At 35.7% G+C, this 23,419-nt stretch overlaps 2 protein-coding genes across 3 annotated transcripts; one reads left to right on the plus strand and one right to left on the minus strand.

The window, feature by feature from the left end:
* Positions 1-4,968: 4,968 nt before the first annotated feature.
* Positions 4,969-12,184, minus strand: LOC132266604 (RNA-binding protein involved in heterochromatin assembly dri1-like). 2 transcript variants are annotated; one of them, XM_059767528.1, is made up of 7 exons: positions 11,650-12,184; positions 9,629-10,029; positions 9,472-9,502; positions 7,755-7,828; positions 7,439-7,617; positions 5,931-6,014; positions 4,969-5,310 (listed from the first exon to the last, which is right to left on the minus strand). In XM_059767528.1, the coding sequence occupies exons 1-7, from the start codon at positions 11,819-11,821 to the stop codon at positions 5,262-5,264; spliced, it is 990 nt and encodes a 329-aa protein (XP_059623511.1). In that variant the 5' UTR covers positions 11,822-12,184; the 3' UTR covers positions 4,969-5,261. The 2 variants fall into 2 exon arrangements, with proteins under 2 accessions (XP_059623511.1, XP_059623512.1); XM_059767529.1 differs by having other exon boundaries at positions 5,931-6,011; positions 11,650-12,041.
* Positions 12,185-14,223: 2,039 nt separating this feature from the next.
* LOC132267517 (endoglucanase 24-like) lies at positions 14,224-19,778 on the plus strand. The gene is made up of 6 exons (XM_059768674.1): positions 14,224-14,967; positions 15,640-15,923; positions 16,721-17,158; positions 17,484-17,631; positions 18,413-18,579; positions 19,370-19,778. Exons 1-6 carry the CDS (start codon positions 14,754-14,756, stop codon positions 19,700-19,702), a joined length of 1,584 nt encoding a protein of 527 aa, XP_059624657.1. The 5' UTR covers positions 14,224-14,753; the 3' UTR covers positions 19,703-19,778.
* The last annotated feature ends 3,641 nt before the right edge of the window (positions 19,779-23,419 follow it).

Below are 23,419 nucleotides of genomic sequence, written 5' to 3' on the forward strand. Positions count from 1 at the left end.
AGATTTTTCAAACCAAGCCCAAACCTAATTGTAAAAATGATTGCCCAAATCCATGAAAAATCGGGCTAGGCTCAGGTTAGGTTCGGGTTACCCAACCTAAGTTGCACCCTAGTTTTGAGAAAATTCAACCCAATTTGAGCCCGATTTGTGAGTTTAAAAGCTCAAATTTCAAATTTTTTGGGCTAAATTTGGTCTAAGTAAGTCAGGCTTACTGATTTTGGATTATACATAAAATATCGAGTTAATGGCTGATTTTGGATTTTACATAAATTTAGGGATTTGTTGGGCCACGTTTTTAGCCCAAGCTTGCTGCTTGAAAGTACATATGGCCGGTGTAGCATCCCTACATTTGGGTCTCCCCAAAGAAAAGCCCAATTGTTGTTGAGTTGCCAAATGAACCACTCTTCTTTGACTGTTTTGGAGTGGGCTTTGGATAACAGTATATGTGATCAGGCCCATGAGGTCCTTACTACGCCAAATCCAAACATGGTCACATTCAAGCAATGCCTCAGAAATGGGACAAGACAGGTGCTTTTGTGTCATATATCAACAATGCATTGTGTCTTTGGATGATACGGATGGTTTGGCATGCCTTTGGATGTGTAGATATGTTAAAAGTTACTGTACTTGAGTAACGAGTTTTGATTGTTACCATATTTGTGTTTTGATTTTATTTGAAATTTTTTCTATATAATCATATTATTGCAAAGAAAGAATACTTTTACAATTGCTTTCTAACTCACCTATAAATAAAGGTGAGTATTTGTAAAAACGATTAAGAGAGTTTATAATAAAAAGTGATGTAGTCCTTTGAATTTTGTGTGTAGTCGATGTAAGTCTTAATGGCTGGACCAGTTATATTCATGTGTTCAGAGCATTATCAAAGTGTGATACAAAAATTGTTGATTTTTTTGCCGTCATTTTGCACGTTGCATCATTTCGGGCAATTCTTCTTCATATCAACTGAATAGTGACATCTTCAAAGGAGTCTTTTCGTGACCATATCATCAAGGAGAGCCTCTACGCCAAATATCATAATATATTTTCATCTTGTTATTGCTGCAAAGTTATTTTTTGTATGCTTAAATGCATATCGTTGGCTATATGCCGAATTTCTGATGCAATGCTCAAAATCATAAATAATCACTCTTGCAGACCTTACGTTCACTTACGTATTGGGGATGTTGGCTATTTCATTATTACCATAAGCTCACAGGTTCGAAAGGGGAAAATATCTCCTTTCCAACCTCGGAATGGCAAGAATGTTGGAGATTATCCATCCTTTCTCTCTTCTCTGCTAAACAATAGAAATTTACTCCAAGTTGCGTCTTATCAGAGTTCAAAGGTTAACAGAAGAAAGGCATGGAACAAAGCTAGGATTTATCTCCTTTGTTGGCCAATTTATCTGCACAACATAGGTCTCTTTCATGGCGTCACTTGCTGGCTGATCAGAGTTAGCACAATGAGTAAAGTTCTATACGGTTTATTATTTTCTCAACAACCTAATTGTTAGATCTGGATTCCAAACATAAATACGCACGTAATATATATATATATATATATATATATATATATATATATATATAATTAGATTTGATAATACAATTTAAATATCACTTTTAAAAATAATAATAATAAGCTACACTTAAATTGAGTAAAATTGTCAACTTCACTTAAATGTTACACACTAGAAATTCTGTACTTAATTTTAAATTTTATCAAACAGTATTATGGCATGAAGGCAAAGAGTCTGGTTGGTCCATCACGCGGATCATCACCAACATGAGAACCCTTCTCCCTCCTTCATATTCAAGGGATTGTGTAGTTAACACAGAACTTGTATGACGTAGAAATTATTAAATGTTCTGGGGCCATGTGGTTCCGGCAATTCACAAGCTGTCATACAACTAAAAAAAAATATGATTGCATGACAGCTTGTGATCAGCATGCAATCCGTACCATTTAATAATTCCTCTCTAACACCCTGCAATTCAAGAGACATTAGAAATCTATGAATAAGGGCATTTTTTGCATGTCACATTAGTGGTAGATAAGAACAAGAAGACTGAAACTAATCTCTCCACTCATCCACATAAATCCTGAATTCATCTTTGCTTCATCAGCTTTCCACCAAATGTAATATTAACAACATTAATACTGATAGAAAGGAATTTAAATGAGGTCTCCCAGCCCAACCTGGACGCCAAAGGGATACTGAAACTAGGAATTTTTTTTTTACTGTATTTATTTTATTATTTTAATAAGGAAACTAGGAAAGAAAAAAATTTGGATAGAAGGGAAAAAATAAGCGACGAATGAGACATTTGAGATTGCGTATTTTCTTCTTTTTATTCTTTTTATTTGGTTGAATAGAAGAAAAAATAAAGAATAAATTCATAATTTACTTCGTTAAAAGGGAATGAAAGAGAAAGTTTTTATTGTTTTTACCATTATAATCTTCTTCATACAAGATATCTTGAGGTGTGGGTCTGGGATAATAATATCTATTCGGAGCAGGGGCTGTATTAGAGTGGATATTCTTATCATAGACAATTCGGTTTAACTCAGGCATCTGAGTGAAATCATTTTGAAATACCTCAATATGAGGTAACACATTCTCAGAATCAGAACCAATTTCAGATTCATCATGGGATAAAGTCTGAATTTTGAGGCCTTGAATTTTCTGAGTAAGAAGAGTAAGAAATTCTTCATTCTTCTTAGGATGTGTCAGATTGAAGCCTTGAACTTCAATTGCAGGTTTCACCAATGTTTTGGATAAGGAAGCTTCTGGAGGAGAAGTTTTAACAGTAATACACTTAGTATTAATTGTATTTAATACCGTGTCAATTCCCGTTTCAATTTATTTAAAAACTATTTAATTTAGGATTGTATTTAATTTATAATTTTTATAATAGTCCACTTGTCTTCCTTCCTTTCTTCTCCTCCTTTTTTGGTAAATGAAAATTTGTAAAGGAGCATCCTTCCTATTTTTCCTTATTTCTTTGTATCATTTCTACCTAATGATAAAAATTTGTTCATTCCTTCATATTTTATCTCTACACATCTTCCTTCCTTCCTACCAAACACAACATTAAAAGATTGAAATTTTGAACTCTCTCACGTGTGGGAGTGGTGGAGAGCATCATTTGTGTGAGAGTCCGTTCAAGCCTTATTAATTTGCTAATTATTTTTCATAGTAAGAATTAAATATTAGTGACTAAAGTTAAATAAAATTAGTTTAAAGTGATAGGTTTAAATAAAATAAAATTAGTTGCTCTATTACTTAATTTTATTCATTAATTTTATTCTTAGTTATAAAACCATCAAACAGAAATTTGGAAAGCAATTACTATGGGTGTGAATGTCGTGTTATGTAGAAAATGGACTTAGTCAAAGTTTTTGGACCAATCCAATTGGGGGTGAAGTTTGCACTTAAAGGAGATTGCCCTAAATGACCTTCCGGAATAGAAAAAAAACAAAAAAGATTGCCCTAAATGTACAGTCCAATTACTTGGATCAGTCCATTTGGGTGAAGAGTGAAGATTCCAGTATTGGAATCCATAATCAAGGGTATTGATAGTCACAATTTTTATTTAAAATTAATTGGATAAAACACCCTCTAAATATAAGTATTTGTATATTGCCCCCTTATTTAAGGGGTACATACAAATTTCTATAATTTAAGAAACTTTTATGCAATTAATATTAAAGGCAACTAATAGGGCCTTATTTGCAAGCTTTGGACAATTTTGTTCCAGAAATAACGTCCATAGATAGATAGATACATACATACATATATATATATACATAATTATAGCTTTGTGTAATTAACCTCATATATCTACTTGAGGGCAAAATCGATGTTATGGGTTAATGCCCCAAAGGCCATGGGGCCATTTCCCATCGTCTCAAATTGACGACCACTCTCTTGGCAGGGAAAAAGGGATGGAAAATTTTAAAATAAATAAATAAATATACATATAGGAAGAGGAAGGATGAAATAAATTTTTTCCAAAGGGAGATGATGTCAATTCTTTCTTTTGTTTAATTGATCGGAAAAAAATGAAATAGTTGAGTGAATTTATTTATCCCAGCTCATTTATATAAAATAAATAACGATGGAACTACATTTAAAAAATCTTGGCTGTTCCATTATTGCCAGAAGTTCATGGGTTCGAGAAGGGAAAAATCTCCTTTCCGACATCAGAATGGCTTCCTCTTTTCTCTGCTAAACAATAGAAATTTGCTCCAAGTTGCGTCTTATCGAACAAAGCTACGATTTATCTCCTTTGTTGGCCAATTTATACGCACACCATAGGTCTCTTTCTTGGCGTCACTTGCTGGCTGATCAGAGCTAGCACAATGTGATCAGCACAATGAGTAAAGTTCTATACGGTTTATTATTTTCTCAACAACCTAATTGTTAGATCTCGATTCCAAACATAAATACACACGTAATATATATATATATATATATATATTTCATAATACAATTTGAATATCACTTCGAAAAAGAAAAAAAAAAAACACTACTACACTTAAAATTGAGTAAAATTGTCAACTTCACATAAATGCTCCACACTAGAGTTGTGTAGTTAATACGGAGCTTGTGTGACGTAGGAAATTATTAGCTGGTCCAGTCCGACAATTCACAAGCTGTCATACAACCAAAAAAAAACACTGAATTTGTTTGCATGACAATTCACAAGCTGTCATACAACCAAAAAGAAAAAAACTGAATTTGGTTGCATGACAGCTTGTGATCAGCCCTCTAATTATTCCTCTCTTAACACCCTGCAATTCAAGAGACATTAGAAATCTATGAATAAGGACATTTTTTGCATGTCACATTAGTTGTAGATAAGAACAAGAAGACTGAAACTAATCTCTCCACTCATCCATAGATATCCTGAATTCATCTTTGCTTCATCAGCTTTCCACCAAATGTAATAATAACAACATTAATACTGATAGAAATAAAACAAGCACAATTTTATTGATCACTAAAGGGGGAAAAAACCTGCATAGACTCCAGATAAAAAGGCAGCTCATATTAGAACAAAATTAAACCCAAGCAGGCAATTACACTCTTGGGACTCGAGGATCATGGCCACCGTCTTATATAATTACTAGGGAGCAAATGAAATCTGTAACAATCTTCAATCTGCCAGCAGCATGATACATAATGGAAAGAGCAAAGTGAAATCTAAACAAGCACCACCTGACGTTACAATGATATAAAAGCCTTCATGAGTTTATGGCTATGCAACACTGACTGGTTGAACGAGTCCATCTCTCTGAGTCTTGCACCTATGAAAGACAATTATTCGAACATCAGCACTCAGTTGTTAAGTTACCTAATCTGTTTTCCAACTCTTCGCTTGAGAGATCATGACTGCATAAATCGGGTTATATATTTGCTACGTATCATTATATGACGCAATGATAAAAGCTTTGGCTCAAAAGCATGAGGACACGTGCTTGAGCATCAAAAAAGCAATTTTGCAACCCAAAGACCACAAGCTTCTCCAACCCTTCCACATCCCACTTTTGCGGACCAGCACCAGGATGACCCCTTTCTATTTGACCACACTACTAGGTAGAGTACAACCCAGTGACATTACTAAAGAACAAACGATGCCTGACCATTGGAATTTTTTAAAATTCTAATAGCATATAAATGCCATAAAAATGCTATCAGGAAAAGTGGACTTATTCAGATTATTTGCTGATCATGTAGTTCTCATTGGGCAGAAATACAAGTGCCCAATTAAAGATGATTTGCAAACTCGCAAAATGTTGCAAGAAGTAACAGATAATTAGGGATTGCATAAATACAAGTGCCCAAATAAATATGATTTGCAAACTCACAAAATGTTGCAGCAAGTAACACATCATTAGGGATTAAGTTTGTTTTTTAAAATACTGACCTATTACATTCTGATCGAGATGCATAATTGTGATTGTTGCAATTCGTACACATCCAATCCCCATCACGCCATTGCTTTGCTCTACTAAGTCATCACAAGAGAGAGCATTACAGTTCTTATCATGACAGCATTGATCATAACATAAATGGTGGGTGTTTCATATAGAGACTCATTATCATTCATACATGTGTTATGTGTGTGTGTGTGTGCATGTACTCAGTTCAACGCAACTCAACAAAGCTTTTTCCCAACATTTACGTTGCCTACATGAATCTTGTTCCGTCATTCTGCTCTAATAATTTCAGTTAATTGTGCATGTTATCAAACTAGTACTAAAATAGAGGAGAGATCTAAATTTAGTTGTGTTAAGCTATCAAACATAATTTGGAAATCGCCAACTCTTTGTACACCTATAATATTCACAATGAAAATGAGGACTTCACAAAAGCAATATTTATCATAAACACACATGCAGATTATTTTGCTTTAATATGCTGCAAAAGTTGGACACTTAACACAAATACGAAAAGAAAATTAAACCAGCTGGACATCATCAAATTATTAAACATTCTTCAAATCTAACCCATATAATTTGTATGAAATAAATATATTTCCTGTTAGGGACAAGTTGAAAGTTCAACCCATTGTATAGAAACCTCAATCTAATCCTGAGACCGACCTAACCCAACCTTTTGTTTTTTTTTTAGCTCATGGAGAGTCTGTGGATCACCTTCTCTTGTACTACCCAGTGGCCCATGACTGTTGGAGTCTTATGTTGGGTCTTTTTGGCGTTCAGTGGGTCATGCCTCGGACTTCACAGGGTCTTATTGATATATAGAGGGGACAAAGGGTGGGGGCTCGAGTTCGCGATTTCTGAAGGGCGACTCCCCTTTGCATTTGGTGGTGTCCCTTGAAAGAACGCAATAGAAGATCCTTTGTTGGGGAGGAGTTATCCATTGGGGCTCTTAAGTATTCTATTATTTGTTCTCTTTTTAGTTGGGGTATGGGGAGAGATTGTTCCTCTGTTGAGGAGCTTTTGGACTTCTTGGGATCTTTGGATCCTTAGGCTTTCTTTTTTTATTCTTAGTTCTTGTACAGCTCTTGGGATGCGTTCCCCTCTTGAACACTTTCTAATACATTTTACTTATCAAAAAAAAAAAAAAAATTAACAATTTTAAAAATAAGAAAAGAAAATCATGCCCTGGACTTCCAAACTAAAAACATTTCACAAACTTCCTAACAATCTAAATATTTAAACAACCAAATAATCATCATGTATCAATTAATAGCTTAACAATAGTACTAAAATAGGTTGGGGTGGGGGTTGCCTGACACTTTTGTCCAAAAGCCCAACTAGCAGTTAGGTTGGGTAGAACATTTTCAACCCAAGCAACAAAAGAAATTCCAAGTCCATTCCAATGTCAAGTTGGGTCAACTGAGTTGCAGTTAGAGTTCATATAAAGAATGGAAGAAAATAAATAAATAAAGGACAACACAATCCAATTTACCCTTTCCCAAATAGAGTAGGCATTGTCACTTGATGTGGCAACTGCAGGTTGAATTGAATATTTGGAGCTGCTGATGAGGTTCCACTAGGAAAAGGGGTATACACTCCGTTTGTTTGATTGGCACCACCAGAACCTGCCGTTTGCTCAAATCCAGGGTATGATTGTTGCAGTCCATGTGTCTGCATATTCAGGAAAAATAATAATAATAATACTAAAAATAAAAATAAAAGAGGAAGAGAAGTCTATCAAACATCAAACAACTGTTGCAACAACGAAAAGGTAAGCTTAGAAGGCCATATCAGGAAATGGTTCTTACATGTCCAGCATTCAGCCTCTTGTTATCCCAATCATGGACAAGTTCTTCAGATGCTAATCTCTTTGTACCAAGTGCTAGAATACCCAGAAAGGAAAAGACAAGTAACAGATCAGTTACGGTCCTGGTTTTGGTACTCATTCTAGTTATAGTCAATTAATTCAAAAAAAAAAAAAAAAAGTAGACAGGTAAAAGCTGGGATGACTCATTGTAGATGCTCTCCCTCACTCCCACTCTTGGCATCCTAAAATGTTATACATGCAGGAGTAGACAGGAACCAGCATGGAGCATGGTTGGTAGTACAGTGTAAATAACTATTTTGTGACGTAGTAAAGTCATCGTTGTAATCCTATGAAAAACACATCATATGAGCAGGAATAAATAGGGTACTTACAAAATGTAAACCGTCATTTTACTATACAGTAAAAGGTAGGACAGTGAAACATCATGTTCAAAATTCAAGTAAAAAAAAAAAAGTCACTTTGTTTTAAATAGAGACAAAATAATTAGGTTGGTATTTAGTCTTCAAATCCAATACCCTGCATAGGTGGAACATACAACGGGCAATGCACTTCTTTTAACAAACCTTATTTTTACCCCTCACTAAAATTCATGTTTCTTAATGCTACAAAAATTAGAAAAAGGATCACTCTAACAGAATTGTCACCAGCAAAGCAGCTGCAAACATGCATCGGCCTTGAAAGAGGCATCTCACATCGATGCAAAGATGCCACCATGAAAAAGACCTAACTTGACTGCTATTTAGGCTTAATAAAGGTCTGACGGAAAGTAAGAGGAAATGAAATTGGAAATCAGGATGGGCAGGCTTGAGTTTTCAAGTTGGAAGATCAGTGCAACTACTTATCCTTCCATCAATGCTCTGAAGTAAATGAACATGTTTGTTTAATCAGTTCTTACATATTGAAGAAGCTGGGTGTGAAAATTCTAGGTTTGGTCCTTCTCATGCTTTGCCTTAGGCCTTAGCAACCAAACAGCATCTTGTAGACATGAGTATCAGATATAAAAAATTCGTGTCTAGCACTCCAAAAGGAAAAACTAGACAGTAAAATAGTCTTGTATGGTTTTTACCACTATTATGTTTGAATGAATACAATTTGGAACCAAACAGTTTTACCTGAACAAGTTTGAGACCTAAAATAACCAGGCAACCATGCTCTCGAAAAAAAAAAAAATAAACTTCTGTATTGGAGGAAAAATAAAGCAATTTTGGGAGTTAAGCCTTGTTTTTGGTCTCAATGGCAGTGAAAGCCATTATAAAACCGTATTAGCCATTGTAAAACAGTATTAGACGTTACATAATGGCTGATCTTTTTTTTCGTCAAGATACCCTTAAAAAATGTTCCAAAAACTCTTGTTCTGCCCTATTTCAAACCATAAAGAGTGAGCACAACTCTGTTATTTAAAATAAACTGAAATCAAATCAAACTCTGAAAGAAAGGATATTTCGTCACAAAACTAAAAAGATTCTCTAGCAACTATGATGAAAGTTAAAACATCAATCTTTTATCACAAAAAAAACAAAAAAAAAAAAAAAAAAAAAAAAAAAAAAAAAACCTATAATGAAAGTTATAACCTCTGGATGAGCCTGTACACTAAAAGTTGAAGACAAAACCCTTGTGAGTTTTTATTTTCAAGCAATAAACATAATACTAGTACACAAAATATGTGATCGTCACGCTTATGGAAGAAGAGGATGTACCTGGAGGCATAGAAGCATTGCATTTTTTGCACTGCAAATAAAGCAGAAGCCAAATCATATACATTATCCTTCAAAAGAAATTATTTTATTTTATTTTTTTTGGAATCAAACAACTTGCTATCAGTCGGGAAAGATTGTTCACATGGCAAGGGCATACCTGTGCACGAGAAGAATAGTTGTGGAAGCCACAGTTGCAAATCCAGTCACCATTGCGCCATCCTTTCGGAACCATAAGATTCTGATTTGCTTGGTTTGAATATGCGAATCCAAAACTTTGATTCTCACTGACAGGCCAAGTAGAAGCTGGTTGAAGTCCGTATTTATCAGCTCCTCCTAAGGACCAGTTAGGGTTCAAAGGAAGTGACTGCTGGAGAATTCCATTGCCTAACAATCTGATATTCATATTTTGTTCTGGTCCTCCATTTGCCCTGGCAAAATAATGTGGATGAGTTGGAAGAGAAGCTCCAGGTATTGCAATTGCTGGCATTGCTGCTAACTCCTTTGGCTGCCCACACTTTTTGCACTTTTCTCGTGACGCATAATTGTTGTTAGTGCAACCTATTGATGCATTGCCCCACACACACAAAATCCACAATGCAGCCATTGAGAGGAAAAGGAAGCCAAGCATACGCACACCAATTAACCCATTTCAGACCAAATTAGACATGCACATGCACACACACACACACTCAACCTAATTGACGACAAGTTCCTAATCTCAACTTGACAAGGACATGGTGATAAAGAAGCAAGCTACATTAATAGAAAAAGAGCGTCAACAATTGAATTTCAACATAGTAAACACACTAATATTGTATTCAAAATTTTAAAAATTTGAGAAGCTAACTAGATTCCATAGCATTTGCCGTATACTATATTGTTAATGATATTATTTTAATTGATGGAATTAAAGCAATGATAAATACTAAATCAGAGCTTTTGAGAAAAGCCCTAGAGTCGAAATGGTTTAAATTATATAGGAATGAAATTGAACAATTGGTTGTAACTTTTGCAGAACTAGGAATATAAATGGGAAGGCAATGAAGGTTGAGCATCGATAGATCAAAAAGTGAAAAGTTTCATTATCTAAATCCACTATTCATTTTTTTTTTTTTTTTTTGTTGGGGGGGGGGGGGGGGGGGGGGGGGGGGGGTGGGGTTGGGTTTAAAATGGAGTTACTCATAAAACTAAAGCATGATTGGCTTAAGTGGTATAGGGCTTTCTAGCATGTTGTGAGATGACAAATACCTTTAGAACTGATAGGTAAATTTGATATAAAAATTATTAAACTAACTAGTAGCCATACTTTATGGAATCGATTGTTGGACAGTTTAAAAAACATATTATAAAGTAGTGTGAATCGTGTGACTGACATACGGAGTTTGAGATGAATGCCCCGTAAGATAAGAAAGAATTGAGTTATAAGTGAATAAACTCATAAGTTGGTAGAAATCGCATTAGAGATAATCGACTAGGATGGTGTGTGCTTCTTAGGTTCTTTTTAATTGCCCAACATGAGATTATGATCTTTATTCACTTACATTGTTACAAGTAACAAATAAAATTCCGCCTTTTCTCAACAGAATATCAAGTTAGTAGAAGCATTAGGTCTTCATGAGTGTTACTTAGGTTCCACACTTGTTGTTTTCAGGGAACTTCTAGAATTTTGAACTTAGTACACGAATAAATTACAGTAAATAATTGGTCATCGACTCATCATTTCCTTTTCCCAACCACCCAAAACCCTTAAGAGAGCAATCAGAATCCAGTTATTATGCACAGATATGCTGTGGGCATATAAACAGCTGAAAAGGCTAGTAAGAACTAAGAGAAGCAATTCAAACCCACTCCCAAAAAAAGTAAAACAACCAGAAAATGCTTTGGCAAGAGGCGTACTCTTCCTGCAATGAAGGATTTGTACCAAAACAAGTGTAACAAGTTTCAACCTTTTAAACCCTAAATATCTCAACACGAAAATATTAAGGTAGAAATTTCCACACCAACACTCAAATTAGCAAGCGTAACAGGTCCAAAAAAAAAAAATCAAACCCTAATCATTACATCCCTATCATCGATCCAACCAAGTACTGCAATTATAACTCTCAAAACTAGCTAATTGCATTGGCACATATATATATATACACACGCACACACACAGAGAAAGGATTGTTTGTTTACCGGTGCAGATCCAATCGCCAATACGAGGGAGCCATTTAGAATCAGCAGGGGTTTTGATGTCGACGAGAAGGCGAGGCTGCTTACACCTGTTGCAGAATGATCTGAAGGCGTAGTTTCTGTTCCCACATCCACTGCACTCCCAATCCCCTTCTCTCCCCTCACCTCCTACCATCTCTCTATCTTCTCGCTGTAAAAGTCGCTATCTTTCTGAATATAATATATATGTGTGTTTGTTTTACACACACTGTGTATCTGAAACTCTGTAACGATGAAAGAGGAGTCTCTACTGTTTCTCAAATTTCAGACTTTAGTCCTTTTTTTCTGTAAAGAATGATTTAGGGTTTTCTTCGAAGGGGGTACGGACCTGCTATTAAGCTCCAATTCGAGTCCCAAAAAAAAAAAAAAAAAAAATTTACAGTAATTAATTAATTTGAACTAAAGGTACAAGTAGTGAATAATGCAGTAAAAATCGGGGGTCAAGAGATGTCAAAGAATAATTTTGGAATTTCAGCTTGATTATTTCCACAGAGTAGAAATTTTAGATTACTTATACGAATAGTTTTATTAGGTTTGTGTCATTTTATTTATTTATTTATTAAAAATTAAATTAATAAATATAAAAAGTGACATTTCAAAATTCATCTAACACACTAATTTAATAACATCTCATTTTCGATAACTTGAAATGTATTTTTATTTGTTTTTTTAATTTTATTTTAATTAGAGTTAAAATAAATAGTTACGTTAATTTCTTACTAAAGAATTTATTTTTTTAGAATAAATTGTACTAGAGGTTTCAAATGCTATAATTGTTCCCTATTATATAATTCAATTATAGTATTTACAAAAAATCAATAATGTTAATTAACGATAATAACCCCACCATTATGCCGACCAATACAAAATAATGTTAATTGACGATAATACCCCACCATTATGCAGTCCAATAAACGCAGCCTCTGCCATACCACCACCACCTCACCGACACCAAACTCTCATCTCATCTCTCTCAGCCCTTTAACACCACCACCTCACCGACACCAATTCTCATCTCATCTTTTTGGAGGAAGAACAGGGGCGATGACGATGCCTTTATGCCTACTGTGAAGATGTGCGGTCGGGTGGTGGGGGCGATGGTGAGTCATTCGCTAGCCGACGTCCCCAACGGCGAGCCGTCTCAAGGAATCGCCGATTCGATACCCGATCTAAAGCGTCAACGCGTCGAGGACGTCTCGATCGCCGCCGTCGTCGAATAGAAGCCGTTGCCCTTAGATGAGCCACCGTCGCGACTGATTCACTCAACCCAGTTGTCGGAATCGATGGCGTCGAGCGACGGTTGTGTTGTCATTTGGGCGAGTCCAACCTTGAGCGAGAATGGGTTCGTCTTGGTGTCGGTGGTGGCGCTGTTGCTATAGAGCGAGAATGGATTTGTCTTGGTGGTGTGTGTGGGTGTGGCGGTGGTTGTGGTGGGTTCGGCTTGGTGGTGTGTGGGTGGGTGTGGTGGTTGTGATGGGTTCGTCTTGGTTGTGGTGGTACGTGTGTGGTTGGTGCTGTGACAGCGGTTGTGGTATGATTTTGGCATTAGTCTGGATCATTTTACTAGTGGTTGTTGAGAAGTCAAAGGACATTTTGTTCATTTTCCGATACTAAAACAGCATGGAGTTTTGTGCCAACAAACTTTTCAAACTCTCACGGTGTCTATGTAACCATGGATCAAATCAACCCATGATCTTCAACATCGATTCGACGCCGGTAGGGCTTATGCCCAAGCAATCCAGTTGCCCAGATAAGCCCTACCGATCCAGTTGCTCGGCCGGCATATCAATCTATCTTCATTGTTATTCTTGTACATGTAGTTTCATGTAACTTGCCACTCAAGGATATTAGTAATTTCAAAATATCAATCACATCTTCTTGTGAGTGTTGCCATTGCTACTTGAACCTAATGTCTTCTCCAAGGAGATTCGGTGGGCAAATTAGTCATTTTAAATTGTTGATATTTTGGAATATAAAGTATTAAAAAATTGTGGGATAAATTTGTCTTCTTCACACATTTTTAACTGTGTGAATGATGGAAAATAAAAATAAAAATAAATAAAAATAAGGGAAAATTACATATAAATGGAGTCAAAGTTTCATATTTACTTAGAGGCTGAGTCAAAGTTCCATATTTCTCTAAAATGGATTGCTAAGGTGGCACATGGTTTTTTACTGTTTAGAAATTGTGGTGCCTAAAATACCCTTCCGCGAAGGTACTACTTTTTCTTCGAAGGTACTACTTTTTTGAACTGAAGGTACTACTTTTTGGTGTTCAGGTACCATGTTTTTTAAACACCTGCGAAGGTATTACTTTTTCTTCGAAGGTACTACTTTTTTGAACTGAATGTACTACTTTTTTGAACTGAAGGTACTACTTTTTTGTTAGGGAAGGGCATTTTAGGCACCACAATTTTCTAAACAGTAAAAAACCATGTGCCACCTCAGCAATCCATTTTAGAGAAATATGAAACTTTGACTCAGTCTCTAAATAAATATGAAACTTTAACTCCATTTATATGTAATTTTCCCTAAAAATAATAGTAATTATCCAAGATTTTTCAATAGTATCAGTGAAAGTAACCCAATAAATAAATAAATAAATGAAGTGTACAAACAGAAACAGACGATTGATCACAATCTTCCTCCATTTTGGATTCAAAACAAACGACAAGACAGTCTCGCCGTTTTATCTCTAATCTCTTCTTTCTTGAAGTTGTCTCTGTTAAAAAAATGGTTTCACTTACTGGCAACACCTCAACCTTATATTATATCTATAAATAAGCCCACACCCATCAAACTACAGAGGCCATGTAATATTATCAATTTCTAAACCCAAAATCAAATGTCAAGAAACGAATCTTGGGTGTTTCTAAACCCCAGTGATACTCTCCTTTGTATTTTTGTGATACAATAATTATATTTACATAGTGTTTGTTTGTTTGTGTGTATATGTATGTTTCACTTAAATCTATATATAAGTGAAACATTGAAATTTTCATTTTAATATTTGTTTATGTGAGTGAAACATTGTTTGATGTATGTAATTTTGTGGTAAGGTGGAATTAATGGAAGCTAAAGAGAAGTCCAAAGGATGGTGTTGGTGGCTATTTGTGTTAGTGTATGCAGGTCTTGTTGTGGCCATGGCTATATTCACTCTTTGGAGGAGATTTGATGGGTCAGGCTCAAAGGCTGCTCGTGTTCCGGGGACTCCAGGCGTCGTGGTGGACAAATATGCCGGTGCTCTCACCATTGCCATGCAATTCTTTGATGTGCAAAAATGTATGTATCTCTGTATCTCTCACTCTCCACTCTTGAATTTCCCCCAAATCCCCAAATTAGTATTTAAAAATGTAAAATGCTTTTTCAATTTATTTACAAATTCCATTTAGACCAATGTTGTAGAGGTAACTCGGACTATTACGAAATTTTAGTGTATAAATTGATTCTCAAAGTAGAAATTCCATATAGAACAATGTTGTAGTCGTAACTCTGACGATGTTTATGCATTTAAATATTTAAGTTATGCCCTTTCTAAGAACTTAAGATTTTAGAGTACATATGGTTGTTAACAAGTGATTACGAAATTTCAGTGTATAAATTGATTCTCAAAATACAAATTCTATATAGACCAACGTTGTAGACGTACCTGGCAATTGTGAAATTTTAGTGTATAAATTGATTCTTAAAGTAGAAATTCCATATAAACCATTGTAGAAGTAACTCTGGCGATTATGAAATTTTAGTGTATAAATTAATACTCAAAGTAGATATTCCAAATAGAACAATGTTGTAGAGGTTAAGATACCATGCCTCGAACCTTATTCAAATGGTTGAAGAACAAATAGACCCCAAACCCTAACAGGCTTGCAAGGATTGGTTAATTCTATTTGTATAGCATTTCTTATTACATGGAGAGTGAAGTAGTGGAGATGTTGCTGTTTTGTTTTGCAGCTGGTAAGTTGATAAATAAGAGGATTGCTTGGAGAGGTGATTCGGGTTTGGAAGATGGAAGCGAGGAGAATTTGGATCTATCGAAAGGAATGTATGATGCTGGGGATCTCATGAAGTTTGGTTTTCCAATGGCTTTCACTGCCACAGTTCTATCATGGGCCATACTCGAGTATGGAGACCAGATGAAGGCAGTGAAGGAGCTGGAACATGCTCAGGATTCGCTTAAGTGGATCACTGATTATCTTATTAACGCTCATCCTTCTGCTGATATGCTTTATATTCAGGTAGCTCAATTCATTGAACTCTGAATTTCAAAATTTTGAGTTTACAAGAATGGTTTGTAAGGATTGCATACAATGGAAAAACTGGGGATCAATCCGAGATTCACACTCCTTCAATGATTTTGTTTGATATTTTGTTTTCTAGTAGTGTTGAAAGTAGGGTTGGGCAACTTTTTCATCATCATCCTTGCCTTAATCCCATTCAAGTAGGGCCGATCACATGAATTCTTCTTTTTCCGTTCTTTTCTATTACAAATCACTGATCATATTTAAGTTTTTAAGCTTGACAACTTGTTGAAATGAGCAGTACTACATAAATGGCCTCATCTAGAGTGATCCTGCATTTACCTTTATTTTTTAAAATTTAATTTCATAACAAATATAATCACCATTCCATCATTTATTTTGAAAAACCGATGCCAAAATGGAAAAAAAAAAAAAAACATTTTCATGCCGAAACCTAGGGGCAAGTTTCGTAAAGAATTGTTCTGTCTATTGTTAAACATTTGAAAATTGTTATTAACCCTCAAATAGTTATATCATCATCACAGTGTCAAATCCTTAATGAACATTGTATAATTTCATAAATTTTCTATATAAAAAAATGAGAACTTTGTATGCGTTTGTATATTGTGGAAGCAGTACTTTGGCTAGGAGGTAAATTATGGCCTTATACCTGTTTTTGAAACTTGACATGCTGTTCAAATTGTAACCTACATTTTAATTTGTCAAATATCTATGAACATGGAAGATGTAGCTTTTCTGAATTGTCAACTGTCTGCCTGCACATGTGGTGAAAGGTGGGTGATCCGGAATTGGACCATAATTGCTGGGAAAGACCTGAAGTCATGACAGAAAAACGGCCTCTTACACAAGTGAACGCAACACATCCAGGATCAGATATTGCAGCCGAAACAGCAGCAGCTATGGCGTCTTCATCTTTAGTGTTCAAGAATGTCAACTCCACTTATTCAAAATTGCTCCTCAAGCATGCTCAACAGTTGTTTGCATTTGCTGACACTTATAGAGGTTCTTACAGTATCAGCATCCCGGAAGTGCAAAAATACTACAACTCTACCGGATATGGGGATGAACTCTTGTGGGCAGCATCATGGCTGTATCATGCAACTGGAGACCAGTTGTACCTCGGATACGTAACCACACAAAATGGGATGGCATTTGCTAATTGGGGGAGTCCGTCTTGGTTCAGTTGGGATAACAAATTGGCTGGAACTCAGGTATGGTGTCTCCTTTATTAGAATGCAAGTCTTTAACTGTTCCACTTTAGTCTCCAGAAATAATCATATTTGCTATACATATTTTGAAGTTGCCTTAGGGGGTTAGATCAATAGTAGTAAATATTTTATCTCTATTTAATCTTGTATTTTATTTTATATTTTGGGTTGATGCTGTGAGAAAAAAGAATCAATGTCCTATTAGCTGATGCAAGTTTGCCACCAAATGGAGCATTGTGTGAAACATGAATTTTCTACCTCGGCTTTTATGGTTGGAAGAAGGATGAACCATTCTAATTATACTTGCAATTTTACAAATTTGGAGCAGGTTCTACTTGCCAGAGTGAATTTCTTTAGGGCAAAAGAGATTTCCACCGCAGACGATATTGCTCTCCAAATGTATAGGAAAACTGCTGAGGCTGTTATGTGCACCCTCCTCCCAGATTCACCAACAGCCACTCCCCAAAGAACAGAGGGTAATGTCCTTTTTCCAATGTTATTTGATATCAATGAAATTTTGTAGTTACTTTGTTAGTTCAGTCTGATATTTCTTGTTGTTATTAAAATTTGTCCACTGGACCAAAACTTAGATTCAACTCTTAGTAGAAAGCAGAGCTGGAAGAAGATCAAAGACCCTAATTGTACTAGTGGCCAAAGTTTAAATTTGTTCTTTTCCGATCACAGATCATGCTTCCTTGACCACTAACCTATAAATGACATTGCCCTAAATTTAAATAGAGAGCATTTTAAACAAATGGTGATGTAAATCTATATTTCTATTCAGCATGGCACCAAAAGTCGCTAAAGCAATTAAGAACTTTTTCGATCTCGGTACTAGTTTGAAGCCTCATTCCTCAAAGAAATGTTCTCTAATGTTATACAAGGGCTTGTGGTACATAAACAAACAGTGATTGTATGCGGTAAATGTAAAAGATGATAGCAAGATAATGACCATCTATTTATGCTTTGGGGATTTTGCCAGCATTTTTGTCTTACAAAATTTTGTGCTAAAGAAATAAGGCATAAAATCTCCATATATATATTCTTCTGAGTAAGTAGTTCTTGATCTCTAATGAAGGGTTCATTACTTGTTGGATCATGTCAACTTCATAGCCTTGTCTAAACATCACATGTAGCGAGTACTCAAGTGTAAGATTTTGACTGTCTCAAATTCAAAAGAGATCGTACATTTTTCTTTGCGTTTTGGAAGGCATTCTTTAGCAAGCGAAAGTGTGAAACCCATCATTTTTATTGCAGGTGGCCTAATATGGGTGAGCCAGTGGAATGCCTTGCAGTATACTGTGGCCTCTTCATTTCTAGCACTTCTTTATAGTGATTACATGCTTAGGTCCCAGACTTTAAATCTATATTGCAATGGGAAGCTATACAATCCAATGGACCTTCGCAACTTTGCCATTTTGCAGGTATGCTGTTAGTTCAGATTCACTGCACAATTGCCTCGTGAGGTTGGTAGGGACTGGCCAGTTAATTTGACACATGTTTTCAGTAAATTCCAAGTGATAAATCAACTTACTTGCATTATCTCACACAGTCCACTTCATCCCAAATCTTCGAACAATCCATAATTACCCAGGCTAAATTGATTTCTATTTGTAACTTGACTTGGAATGCCTTAGTTTTCTGGACATGATGGACTATTGGAATTGTTCCATTTAGGTCCACATCTGATAGCACTGGCAACCTAAGATATTGGGATTGTCCAGCTTATTTTATTCTCGGAACCATCTCTTTTTACACCCTCTCTAAAAGCTAAAGCTTTTAGAATAGATGGTTGCTAACATGGTATTAGAGTAGGCAAGGTCCGAGTTCAAACCTCAATGTCTCACACTAATACTTAAAGTTGAAACACATGTTGGACCAAAGAAACATGCTAGAGGATTTAAATATCAAAGTTACACCCTCTTTAATAGCTTAAGCTTTTAGAGTAGATGGTTAACAATGGCCTTAGCAACGATCCTTAAGAAATACTCTTGGGAAAAGATTGTGCCTTCTTCTAGAATTCGCCTCATTACTCGTCTTAGTACTTGAAGGTACTAAACAAAAAAGAGAGTGAAGATCTTAACTATTGCATATAGGAGTCCATTTAGAAATTATCACTCTTTGAATTGCTTCCAATCTCATATTTTTTTTCCTAGATAGACATTCTTTTTGCCTCTTAATGTCACTATTGAGCTGACTTTGAATTATATTCAGGCTGATTATGTGTTGGGCAACAATCCATTTAAGATGAGCTATCTTGTTGGATATGGTAGCAATTATCCTCAATATGTACACCACAGAGGTGCTTCAATTCCTGCTGATGCCAACACCGGTTGTCGCGATGGTTTCAAGTGGCTTAACTCAATAGATCCCAATCCAAATACAGCAGTTGGAGCGCTTGTTGGGGGGCCATTCCTGAATGAAACCTATATTGATTCCCGAAACAATTCTATGCAAGGTGAACCAACCACTTACAACAGCGCCTTTGTTGTCGGCCTCCTCTCAGGATTGGCCGCCACTTCTTCAGTAGTTCAGCCATTTGCATGAAATGGCACCTAGTATAGATGATCCTACCTTGTACTTAACTACCTTATAGAATAGCCAAAATTTTGTAATATATAAAACAGACAGTTATTTACATTGTTTAATGGATACCACTGTTCTGTATTTTCTTTCAATTTGTTTGATTGGTCTTGTTTTTTACTGGGGTTTTGTAAGTTTTCTCTACTTGCTCATGTTATGAAAAAAGAATCGAATAGGAGTTTATGAGAATAAGAGAAAAAATAATAACAAGAAAAATAAATGACACTCACACAAAGAAGACAAGAATTTACATGGTTCGGTTATGCCTACGTCCACGGGGAGAAGACAGAACAATATTTCATTATAGAAATAAAGATATACAAGGCAAAGTGGCTCACACCCAAAACCCAATTACACCCAAACTCTCTCACTCTCCAACTAATATTACAAACTCACTCAATTGATTTGAGATGATAATCAAGCATGAGAGACATGGCTATTTATAGCCAATAATGGTCACCAAAACAATGCTTCTTGGAGACCACACAAAAAGCAAGACTTAATGATAACGAATTAGGCTTGCTCGGTACTCAAACTTGAAGCCTAAGTTGCTGATGCAAGATGCTGATGGAATGGATGACCTCAGTTTGAGCCACATATTCAACAAATCTCCACCTTAGCGGAAAAAAAAAAAAATTCCGAATAAGCCACTGTATCTCTGCCAAACAAACTATCTTCTCCACAAAACAAATTAATTAAGAATTTTAGTTTAAGTTTGAGTCATCCTCAAACTTAACCCTCGGGCTCTCATTCTTCAACCCATGCATGTCTTGCGCAGCCACAAGCATACCTCCAATATTTGTGTCAAACTCTAAATGCTTACCAAAAGCAACCTCAGAAATTCCAAGTTTGACATCTCTTTCAGCAACCTTCTCTAACCGCCCACAAGCCACCGGTTGGTAATGAAAAGTCATTTTCTTACCCTTATGGAGAATAGGACGTCCTTGACTTTTCCTCGCATCTCTGTTGTGACCAACTACTTGCTTCCCACACATCTTAATGGCACTCGAATGGACTATCTGATTGCCACCAAGATTATTGCAAGTCAATATCACACCTGTCCTCATGGGTCTACCTCCCTGTAAGGACTGCTGCAATTTCAGTTGCCATCTGAAAACAGATTTCATTCTCTTTCCACGTTGTGTAGTTCCCTCACAACCCTTTTGAGAACTAGGATCGTAACTCCTCTTTCTAACGCTTCTTTTGCTAAGACCTGAACGCAGATTTCAGCTAATTGTAGAAAACCCTATAAAAGCTCCACCTGTTACTGTATTCCCTTAAAGAAGATACAAATTTTTCACCTTAGTGCCATGTAGCACCATAAGAGAATCCATCACGACTATCATTGTCCCACCTTTTGTTACAACCTTGTAACCTTTGGAGTCTACACACCTACTGAAATAGGATTCATCTTTTGATCTTGTACATGTCGCACATCTGACAATGTTCTCACCAACCCATTGTGCGTTTTGATCTTGACTGTTCCAATTCCCAAAATTTTAAAGGCTTTCCTGTCTGCTATCAAAATCGAACCACCTTTCACCTCTTTATAGGAAGAGAAAGAATCCCTACTGGGACACATCTGAATGGAACAACCAGAATCAAGAATCCACCTGTCATTAAATGACATACCTGAACACAAGGTTGTCATGAGAACATAATTGTCACTATCCGAATCACTCGTTGTAGCAGTTGCCACAGAAGCTGCTTCTTGAACTTTCTCTTTGCCATTCCCATTCTTTGCCTTTAGTTTGGGACAGTGCTTGATGATGTGCCCTATCTCGTGACAGTAGTAACATTCCACATTTTTATGAGATCTAGACTTGCCCCTACTACTAGAACCCTTTATCTCACTTTTGCCTCTTGCAAATAGACCCTTGGCTTGTTCATCTTCAATATTCCCAGACACCTTTTTCCTCAACTCCTGAGAGTTCAATGAGGATTTAATATCCTCCATACTAATAGTGTCTTTTCCATAGAGTAATGTGGTAACAAAATGCTCATAGGAAGGAGGTAAAGAATACAACAAAATAAGGGCTTCATTCTCGTCATCAATTTTAATATCAGTATTTTTCAAATCCATAATAATAGAATTAAAATTATCAATATGCTCCTTAAGAGACATACCTTCCTTCATACGAAGGGTGTAGAGTCTGTAATGACCCGGTTTTGTTTTTCCTCCTTTTCCTTTTTCGGCGATCTTTTTTTTTCGTTTTTTTCCTATTTTGTCTTTTCCCTATTTCGTCTTTTTCCAGTCTATTATTTTTCCTTACATAACCTCACTTTTTGTGCTCGGATTTGATTCTGGTTTTGCATGCATTTAAGATATTTGATTTCTATGACATTTGTATTTTTACTTTTGTAGAAAATACATTCTAGTTGCTTACTTTTTCATAAAGGGCATGGATACATACTTTATTATAATTATTCCTTATTTTTGGGATTTTTATGTAATTACATAAAGTAATTATTTTTCGTCTTGGGGACCATTTTGCAATTTATTTTGGAAGATATTTTGAAAAACGACCTTTTTATAATTTTTGAAAAATGTGACAAGTGTCACATTCTCATGGTGCCACTTGTTGGTAATGGAGTGAAGTGACTTGGATGTATAATCTTTTGACATTTGGAGGGTGGAGATTCACCCACTTGTTGGCCTAGGATTGGAGCACTTGTTGGCTTAGATGGTTGACAAATATAGGCTTAGGATTAAGCCTAGGAAGGAGCCTTGGATTTGTGACAAGTGTAGGATCACAATTAAGTCTTGCATTGTGTGTATGTGAGAAGTAGTGTAAGAACACATAGTGAGTGGAGGAATACTAGATCTTCCACTCACCATTTTCACTTTATCCTCTTCATTTTCACTTATTTTCTAATAACCCTAACCTAGCCACCATTGGAGAAAAGCTTGGTTAATAGCTTTGACTTCATTTTTGGCTTCCTTCCATTCACCCTAGACTTAAAACATTGGAACACAAGTTTCCTCTTGCTTTCCTCTTCATTAACCCTAAACTTGTTTTCCATTTTGAGCTTGGTTGCTTGGATTATAGAGATTTAATTCTCTATTGAGGTAGGTGTGGTAGTATGTTTATATTTTAAGTGTTTTATAATCCTTGGTGTTTAATATATATTGTGTTCATGCTTTTAATATGATAGATTTGCATATTGTAGAAAACTCACTTCTTGACTTAGGATTTATTGATTTAAGCATGTATGATATGTATAGACCATGTGTAGAAGGATTATATAATTTAGTAGTATACTAAATTCTAATATTTTCACATGTGTAGTGATATAGAATTCTTGTAGAATTATTAATGTTATATATGATTCCTATTGACTTGAATTGCTATATTTATGGTGGTGATAATTCTAGGATCTTGTTGATGACAATTGTGATTATTTTAGAAGCTTAATACTATAATGTTGTAATCTAGTATATATAGCTTATTGTTGAGGCATGATTTAAATTGATAAGTTGATGGTATTGTATAGTATAAAATCATGATGAGGACTTGTCATTTGGTATGCCATTTTAGACTTGGAACCCTAAGACATGTTTTGTGTGGTTTCAAAATACTTGTGCATGGAAGGTGGTTTATATGCCTTAATTATAATGTTTGAGTTTTGAACTTGATTGTGATTTTGGATTATCTTGGGACATTGTTACAAGTGATATGG

The sequence above is a fragment of the Cornus florida genome, unplaced genomic scaffold, assembly GCF_030987335.1.
Source record: "Cornus florida cultivar Cherokee Brave unplaced genomic scaffold, ASM3098733v1 CherokeeBrave_3.0.0_Hap2_Chr07, whole genome shotgun sequence".
Classification (NCBI taxonomy): domain Eukaryota; kingdom Viridiplantae; phylum Streptophyta; class Magnoliopsida; order Cornales; family Cornaceae; genus Cornus; species Cornus florida.